At 39.7% G+C, this 9,517-nt stretch overlaps 1 protein-coding gene across 4 annotated transcripts; it reads left to right on the top strand.

The window, feature by feature from the left end:
• The first annotated feature begins 1,209 nt into the window (after positions 1–1,209).
• Positions 1,210–9,391, top strand: LOC124216093 (tyrosine-protein phosphatase non-receptor type 7). Of its 4 annotated transcripts, none has more exons than XM_046620212.2 (8): positions 1,210–1,402; positions 4,641–4,845; positions 4,964–5,141; positions 5,628–5,846; positions 5,961–6,368; positions 6,464–6,759; positions 6,848–7,057; positions 7,318–9,391. In XM_046620212.2, the coding sequence occupies exons 1-8, from the start codon at positions 1,369–1,371 to the stop codon at positions 7,427–7,429; spliced, it is 1,662 nt and encodes a 553-aa protein (XP_046476168.1). In that variant the 5' UTR covers positions 1,210–1,368; the 3' UTR covers positions 7,430–9,391. The 4 variants fall into 4 exon arrangements, with proteins under 4 accessions (XP_046476168.1, XP_046476167.1, XP_068991255.1 ...); XM_046620211.2 differs by lacking the exon at positions 1,210–1,402 and adding an exon at positions 3,032–3,245; XM_069135154.1 differs by lacking the exon at positions 1,210–1,402 and adding an exon at positions 3,269–3,497 and having other exon boundaries at positions 4,641–4,820.
• The last annotated feature ends 126 nt before the right edge of the window (positions 9,392–9,517 follow it).

Raw genomic sequence — 9,517 nt, 5'->3', positions numbered from 1 at the left:
TCAATGGGCCGTGAGCCAAGGTCACGCTTTTGCACCCCCTCATCCTTCCCGGCACCCATCGCTCCCGATCGCGCCGCTCTGCCTATCGACTACGCGGCGTCAAAAGGGCTCGCGAAGAACGAAGACGCGCGCCTCGACGTGTCGCCCACGCACACGGAGCGGAGGCCAATCGTACAGCACGCACTTTACGCAAGTGTGAGCCCCCTGTCTGCCCGCCTGCCTGCCCGCCGAGGGCTCGAGAGCCCGATTACTGAATGGAGTCCCTATGCCGCCGCGACTCGGACCTACCGTTTCGCCAAAATCCAGTCAGTAGCACAGCCACCCTCGCCGGAGGCTTTGCGCCGGGTAACAGGGACCCTGTTTTTCACCACCGCTCGCGTCTTCTTTCTTTCCGTTCTGCGTTATCGCGACCCTACAAGCTACGCCTCGCCATTAGACTCTTCGCTCGAAACTCTCCCTTGATTTTGCAGATACGTTTTTCGTTCCCTCATTCCGTCACGAATACGCGATTCAAATGTCAACCCTGTGCTGTTACTCACTGTCGCCCTATCTATTCTGTCTTTCTCGTTGTACCGTAGTTTGTTTCCCTGCTAAATCAACGTACGACGATACAATCATTCACGCAATTTTAAAGACTTGCCAATATCGTTGTACGAGCGTATATTGCACGGTCTCACGCAGCATCGTTCGCGGCTCAATTGGTCGCTTCCAAACTTTCAATTTATTTTCTAAAACTTGGCACGGTAACCAACCGTGTACACAGGTTTTACTGTACGATGCCAATCGTTGCATCTCATCGAAATCAATGGCCGTCTCATAAACTTTTTGCGAATAAAACGTATGAGTAATGTTTAAATTATATACATCTACTGCTTTATTTTCTGTACACACTAATTACGGAGTGAATCGACGCGTATCGTAGAAATTGACGGGATTGATAGACGATTAGCCATCGGAAATATATAAAACAGATTCACCTCCGCGTGAAAGAAACGATGTAAAAATATATCGACTGGAGTTGTATGTGTTGTTTTATTTTTATTCATTCATCTTTCATTCTCGTTAAATAACGGACAAATCAATAAAAAAATAAATACTCTAACGAAGCCTTCGTATCAGGCTTCCCCTGAGAAATCTGTTTGGTCATTTTCATTTTTTTCTTCGCTCTCGCACGTAATTAATTTCACCTAAGTAATTCTCGTCCGAACCACGGCGATATTTTTGTGAGCGTATGCTGACCGGTTTTATCTATTCCCGCCTTGTCACCGCATCTAAGTTCATAGGGGATTGAATTCACATGGTCATCGATACCTTCGAAATCATTTTGAAACATACAAAAATATCTGCAAGTCAATTTTAATTGGGGATATGTGGCAGTGTGCTGATGCTGTTTTGTTTCACGGTAAACCCTTACGCATGTAATATTTCATTTACAAATGCGTCTTGAATTTATTTCTGTACGTGTAGATGTGAGCATGATGTTATAGTCACTAGTACATATCTACGAGTATAAATGTAAAATTTATTTAAATGATACACTGCATATGCTGCAGATTATTGTTCTACCTTGAGTTAATCACGTTAATCATATTCATGTGGTTTCGTCCACAATTAGGTACATTACAGGTACACGTATTGCTCTGTAGCTTTGCCTGAATTTTTCTTCATCTAGTTTTAAATAGTGCTTTTATTATCGCCTCTATATCTATATGCATGATCGTTAGTTACTCCTCTAGCTTAATTATTCTTGAGAATATAGAGTAGCTCTGTTGTTCTTCTTTTCACATTGAGGTTCATCGAGATGAAAAATCTGAAATCAGCACAAATATTTTCCCTTTTGCTAGAGCTGTGAAAGAAAAACAAACGGGAAAAAATGCTTGGATGGAATTAAATAAATTATAGCAGTAAAAATGATTGTTGAATTTGACGAAATAACAATTTATTTATACGTGCAAATTGATTATTATTATTATTCCCTTGGAAGAGCGGACACATACATGTGAAATTGAAAGAGAGTCGGGTGAAAAATAATATCCAATCCAAGGGATGAGATTTGGCGAGGCTCTGCTACCGACATCTGTCGGTCACATTAACAATAACTCCCACTCAGCGATAGGTCAATAATTTAGCCCAACACTCTTCAAGGCTCTTCGGCTTAGCCGCTATGAATGAGAACAGTTTCATTTCAATGTATATACGTGCATGAACAGGGAATTTTTTAATCCAAACACATGGACATATTGTTAGCCTAAGAAGTAGATGAAGTAGAAAAGCTATTGTTCTAGAGGATTATATAAGTACTTTCAAAACTGCATCACATACACGCATAACCCAGCCAAAGTCCGTATAGTCCTCAATCAACGTAAATGTGCTTCGAAATATTACTACACGTACTGAAATCAGACGTATTCTTTTTTCTGTCTCACTCTCATGTCAATCGGATATCGTATACGAAGTACGTAGTCTATTTCCGTCCTTCCGTATAACAACGTGGGCGAAATGTCGTTTTTACGCAAACATCAACGTAATATAATATACGCAGGTATACAAAGTCGAAAGTTTAACTCTTCCGGGTTCATTTTTATTTTTTCTTCCTTCGTCGTGGCAACATTTTCAACGGTACAAATAAATCGTCGCGTTCCCAAGATTCATTGATACGATGACGAGAGAAAAAAAAAAGAACAAAGAAAAAGTAAAAAACAAGAAACAAAGAAACAACAAAAACGATCCCCGTAATAACGATACACTCTGAAACTCCATTGATCCGTTCGACCGCCACAACACCTACTCCCCTGCATGGGAGAGCGGATATCAAAAGGGTTCGTGTGCACGGTGCGAATGCGTGTTATACGATCACAGACGGCGTCGCCCACTCACACGAACGAACCTCGGGCGAGCGATAATTTCCCGCCAAATTCACGGGGGGTGGATTCGACGCCGTTCACCGATTGGCTCGCCGAGCTCGGCCTCCCCCCCCCTCTTCGCTTCGTGACGAGGCCGAGCCGAGTAGCGAGGTCGGTCGGCAGTTCGGGCTCTCGACGGTCGACAGTTCGAACGGATGTCTCGGCTAGTTGTGACGTGCGAGTCGGTCGTCGATGTGCAGGCGAATCCCTGATCACCGACACGAAACAAGAGCCGATCGACGAGCGAATATACGACGTTAATTACACACGCGATACGCAGAATGAGCTTAGCCGCGAACAGTGCACCGCTCGCAATATTAGTGTGCGTGATTTTGATAAGAGGTATAAATTGCAGGATTTCACTGTGTTTTTCATTCTCTCAGTTTTTTCCACTCCGCTTTATTCACTAACACGACGATTTTCGCTACAAAGAGAGAAATGGGAAATAAAATAAATAAAAAAACAACACAAATTTCATCACCGAACGGTTTCGTTCGTCTTCTCGCTATTACTACGTACTGCAGGATGTGTGCTACGCTCGTGTTTATGACAGTGCCATCCATAATACGGGGGATTTTTTCGAATGCATTACCTGTGGGTTTCTATGTATTTCACACTCTACCTCTCTAACTACCTACCTACCTACCTACCTTCTTACTTACTTACTTATCGTTCTGTATCTAACGAACATTGCATGTGTGCATCTGGGTATCTGGGTATATGGGTATATTTCGTCTAGCAGCTCCGTCAATCCTGTTTGGCAGCAGCAGTCATCTAATCGGCGCATGATGCATCCCGACTCTTCCAGCGTCTCTACGTCTCCTATAAAATTAACTCTAATGTTTACTTCCTGTCTGGGGAATATGCGGTGACTAGAGCAGCCTTGGTGTCTGTTCCTCTTCTCGTGCATACGCGCGTACACGAATACGTGTTATAGACAAATAGACAGATACGTGTATAGATGAATATGCTATGCTGTCACATGTGTTTATATTATATATATACATATATTATACGCTTTTCAACACGCACGTTAATGCCTGTGCTGAACGAATACATACATCGCGATTAGACTGCTTTTACATTTGGTAAACCGATTTATTGATCGGGTAGGCAGTTAAAAAATTGTTGCGAAAACATCGCGAGAACGCAATATGTGTGAGTCTGTGTCAAACGTGTTTTAAATTTGTCAACACCGTAACGGTGGTCAAACTCTTCGTCACTTCGTTCAACCTATTCTGCAAACAGTCTTTATTGTCGTATTTCGTCACATATATAACTGCCGTCTTTTCAGTACGCACACACCTTGACACTTGTGCATCTCGTACATGCACGTACACACTCGCCTCCCGGAAGAATGAAATTACGTTGCAATTACTGCTGTCTCGAAAGAGTGGACACATGAGTAACATAGCAATTTCCCAATACGTGTCATTTGTCATTTTTCTCGGAGATTGTGATTTTTAGAACGTTATGGAAACCCGTTAAACATTTTTACGGAAATTATGGTGACGTGTCCATGTTTCAGGCTATTTTTTTCTTATGTATTAATTCGAGACTGAAAAAATTGACCATCATCTAAACTTCCGGTGTAGTATTAGTTTCATTAAAGATATCGTACTGTGGAAGGGAATTAAGGAACGCCTCGATTGTTTTTGTCGTCAGTGTTGAGGGATCATCGGTAGTATCGACGTCTGAGTAAAATGAACCTGCAATTTTTTTATCTTTGTGTTTCAGGAGGCACCGGCACCCCTTTAACTCATCACTATAAGCGTGATGCAGTCCCTTATGGAGAACCAAGTGAGATCGAAGATGGTACCGGCTCGTCGGATACTTACAACCACCACTACTTAATTGCTGAGCCAAAGTGGCGCTCGGACGCAGTGCTGCCAGTATCCCTGCTGCCAGCACCCGAGGGTATGTCGGCGAGATCCCAGCACAGGTAGGCTTGCGAGGCGATTGTTGACAGAAGCTTGCAAACTTGATGGGAATAATGAATTAATGCCAAAGGGAATACGAATTCATTATTTAACGACAGTTTGTTTTTCGATTTTGAACAGGATTCGACAGTCCTCTACGGGACCGAACGATGCTGGAATGGATCTACAGATGGCACAACTGGGTGCAAAAGGTGGAGAGGAGGTTAGTTCCACCGCAACGTTATCCTGGCTCGACTGGCAACTACCACTCTTCGTAGTACTTTGCGCCTTGGTTGGCGCCATACTGTTCACTTTTGTGGTAAGAACAGAAATTGATCGTTGAAAACAACGACATGTTTCATTGCAATACAAAAATTCAGGAACCTAATGTTGTGCTTACCAAAAATGCTAGCAAGTCACTTTTTTTGTGAAATATTGTGCAGCGTTTAGACTCTGTAATTTCATTTATTATTGCAGTCAGATACCATACATTTCACATTTAAATTGTTGAGCTCTGATGCCATGCTATCGCATATAAATCTTGAAGTAGTAGTAAATTTGATAAGGGACTTTCTTCCACTTCTGAGAGAAATCACCGGCTATTTCTTAGCAGCCCAGTTGTGTCAATCAATCACTGCTAATTTCATGTACATTGAATTTAGCTATCAAAATCCTATAGTGTTGGCAAATTTTTAACAATTTGAGTCAGTCAGAAAGAGCAATTCGTGGTGTGAAGAACATGATGAAGTCTAGGAAGACCAAACGTAAGATTTACTAACAAACCATTGAAACGATATATCTACAGATCCTGTTATGGCTTCGAAAGCAAATGTCGTGTGAAAAAGACACAGAAGATGGAGACAGGCGAGGATTGGTAGAAGAAGGCGCAGTTGGCCTACCAGAAAAGCCAGCTAAGGAATTGAGAGACCCTGTTGAAGCTCAGTGGGTTTGTCAGCCAGTTATGAAACCTCCTGTTGCTATTCAACCGACTAGACCTGTTAAGCAGCCAGCTGCACTTCCAGAGGTAATTCGCACACTACTTACAATACGAAATAGAATTACCCAGTTCCAGTGACATACAAACAGCTGCTGCTGCAATGTTTTTTTTTCTTAACAAAATGTTAATCATCCCATTTAGGTAATGACATTATCTGCGCCAGAACGAAGACCTGAACCAATTCGCATCAAGGCTAAAGGTCTCCTAGAACGCCGAGGTTCTAGTGCTAGTTTGACAATAGAGTTGGCACCTGCACCGGAAAGCCCGCCATCGATGGTGACGCCAACCCGTGAATGTACAGCTGAAGAATTCTTATTGAGTGCTGGAAATGTTCTATCACGTGCCCAGCTGTGTAAAGTACTAAAAGAACCTGCCTTGTTACACAAAGAATTTTGGGAAGTGCCTCTAAATCTACCACACAAGGTCGACGTCTGTGGTTCTGGTATTAAAAATCGATATTGCTCGGTCCTGCCAAATCCACAGTCACGAGTTGTCCTCCCAGGATCTGACGATCCCCTCGCCAGTTATATTAACGCCAATTATATTCGTGTAAGTGAAATTTTGAGTAATGGGTGAAAACTCAGCTACCTCGCTGTCATTATCAATGAAATAATAAATTTGCATTGTGTTTTTTTATGACGTAGGGCTATGACTGCGAAGATACTCGTTACATCGCGACCCAGGGGCCATTGTCGCATACCATCAGTGATTTCTGGAGAATGGTTTGGTCAGAAAGAGTTTCTACCATTGTTATGATGACCAGATTGCACGAGGCAACAAAAACCAAGTGCGACCCTTATTTTCCGCTAGAGAAAAACGGCCGAATGCAAGCTGGTACCTATACCGTCGTCGTAAATTCCGTTGAATCTAAAGATGGCTATATGGTCAGAGAATTAGAGCTTGGATACGAAGGAGAAAGAAGACACATACAGCACTATTGGTGAGGATAAAATATCCGTTCTGTATTTTAGACTGAACTCTTATTCTAAGAAAAGAACGTCTAATGATTTTCTCTTTTTTGTTCACAGGTATGACACGTGGCCAGATCATGCAGTACCTCAGGCTGCTGGCGCATTGGTTGGCCTAGCTGCCGAAGTTAACTCGTTACCAGGCCCAGTGGTTGTACACTGCAGTGCCGGAATTGGGCGAACTGGATGTTTTATAGCTATAGCCACAGGAATGGCTCAATTATTGAGGGATGGAAATGTCGACGTACTCGGTATTCTTTGCCAAATGAGGTGAGAGCAGTCATTGTTTGACACATTTTTCATAGATTCCCTTAAATGTGTAGTTAAGTCGAGTTTATTTCGTAAAAGTTTAAAAAGGGGTAATGATGATGTATACCGAAACTATTGGAAATATTTACACTAATATCTTAAACCTGTAAATAAGTAAATTCATTAGTGATAATAAGCCCTTGGTCTCCGTTTTCTCTTGTATACATTGTTTAATCCCGCGTTACGCCTGAAATTCATTGTGATGCGATTTGACGTTACAGGTATGACAGAGGTGGAATGGTGCAAACTGCTGAGCAATATGAGTTTGTACACAGGGCATTGTATCTGTTTGAACAAACACTCGGTAATTTGACGCCAACGTCGGGTGATTGAAACATTGTTAGCGCAAAGGTTCCTCAAGAAAAATCAGGCTCGTTCGATACTGGTTCGGATGTTAGGCTTCTGACCTGCGCTACTACGGACTTTTCGTTACAAAATCCATCGTGGATGTAACTGAGAAGTATAAAGTCTATATCAATCCAAGCTGCCATCACCAATACTGCCACGTCGAACTGTTTGACACTTAATCTCAAAGGCGCAAAGCTCAATGAAAATCTAGAATTCAGCGGATATGTGGGGAATTTTTCGACGAAACTATACCGATTCATGATCCAAATCAAAATGATGGATATTTTTTTGGTGATATCATCAATCGCCTGAGATTAACGCGGTTGGATAGCGCAATGTTCGTTCGAAGGGAATTACATTTTTAACGTATATTACGGTGCTTTATGAAAATTTATTTTTTAACAAGCATTTTCACTAATATCAACTTTTCATCCCCTTAGAAACGAAACATTTTTACATTACAAATACATTCCAAAAAGAGATAAACAAATTTATTCAGATTCTGGCTATTGTCAAAAATATTGTGACCAGAAATTAATTTCATGCGAACCAATCGATATATTCTTCATATCATTTTAACTTCACAATTTTCATACACATTTTGCTTTCTATCTTTTTTACAATACTTGCTCGTATTTTTTTATTTTTTTTTTTTCGTTTTTCGTATCAACCCTACTAGTTACGTTTGCGGCAACTATTCATTTCGCACGAATGCTCGAAATCTTGGAGAGTTTTTCATACAGCTCCGGCATGTACAATTATACATTTAGAACAAGATCTGAAATTTAGTATTGAACTGGTGAACGACCAGGTATTGTATAGAGTTGACGTAGCTATTCAATTTAAAAACAAAATTTTCTAATATCGTGATGTATTTTATTTTAAACCGTACGAGCGGATGAAAATAATATTTAGCTCTGTGCGAAGTGAGAGAATGCTTTGAACAATTTGGGACCCACGACGAATATATACTTACATCCTGATTCCAGTTCCTAAATGTTTTTTTTTTTTTTTTTTCTAGTATTAATTACTAACATTTGTTATATTATTTTATTTTATTTATTGACCAAGACTGAATGCGAGTAGTACAATGTGTTATCATGGATTATTATTACTATTACTACTGTTATTATTGTTACTTTATTTTTTTGAAAATTCTGTATGCAAATGAGAATATATTGAAAATTCCATGTCATATAGAATCAGAAAAAAAGGAAAACGAAAAGCTGTGCAGAATAAACAAAGTGACGAATATGTTGGATCCTTGTAAAAGAAATCAATGTCTAAAATATCAATTAGAAAGATAGATAAATAATGTAGAATGCCTACAAGATAAAAATTGGTGATTAATGAATATTTAGATTAACTTGAAGATCCATGACTGCGAGTATCCGAATATTTGTAAAATATTTAACTGTGGAATTAGTATTTATCTACTCGCAAGAAAAAAAAAACTTAAATGCAAACTTCTTTCGTTATTTGTTTCGAAATTCGAGTTTAACAGGAACAGGAAAAATAAGACAATTTAATTATAACGTAAATCATGGTCATTTTCGTGTAATTTTTATTAGCATGAATGAATACACAGATTATAGAGAATGATTGGGAGAGATTGTGATATATTAAATACCTGTATAATAATGATAAATGATTATATTTGCGAGAAAGGAAGAGAGAGAGAGGTAGTATGTGTTTGTGTAAATGATCTAAAAGAGTAAATTATAATATTAATATACGGATATGTACATATATATTTATATAAATATGGGTATTTGTATACCTAAGTATACACACATATATAGATATATACGTGTGCAAGCCTCAAAAAACCACTCTTACGATTAGAGTAGCGGAAAAGAATAATAATACATAATAATAATAATTTTAGTGCCCCCTCGGTGTTCAACTGTACTTATGTGACGTAAATAAATGTTTATAATCTCCAAACAGATCGTTCCCTCATTTGTGCAATTATATGCGTGTAAAAGTAAGTAATAACTGCAGTAATTTTCATCTATTTATACCTACATGAATTACAATTATAATCACGTAAAGGGCAGGATTTAATTCGTT

This window comes from Neodiprion pinetum, chromosome 4, assembly GCF_021155775.2.
Source record: "Neodiprion pinetum isolate iyNeoPine1 chromosome 4, iyNeoPine1.2, whole genome shotgun sequence".
Taxonomy (NCBI): Eukaryota; Metazoa; Arthropoda; class Insecta; order Hymenoptera; family Diprionidae; genus Neodiprion; species Neodiprion pinetum.
Note: the sequence above shows the minus strand (reverse complement) of the source record. Positions and strands in the feature narration are given on the sequence as shown.

Excerpts from the sequence above, each read along its gene's own strand:
- LOC124216093 (XM_046620211.2), top strand. The coding sequence starts at position 3,185 with ATGAGCTTAGCCGCGAACAGTGCACCGCTCGCAATATTAGTGTGCGTG. Across the intron at positions 4,846-4,963 it reads TCGGCGAGATCCCAGCACAG|GATTCGACAGTCCTCTACGG; the intron begins GTAGGCTTGCGA and ends GATTTTGAACAG. Across the intron at positions 5,142-5,627 it reads CCATACTGTTCACTTTTGTG|ATCCTGTTATGGCTTCGAAA; the intron begins GTAAGAACAGAA and ends ATATATCTACAG.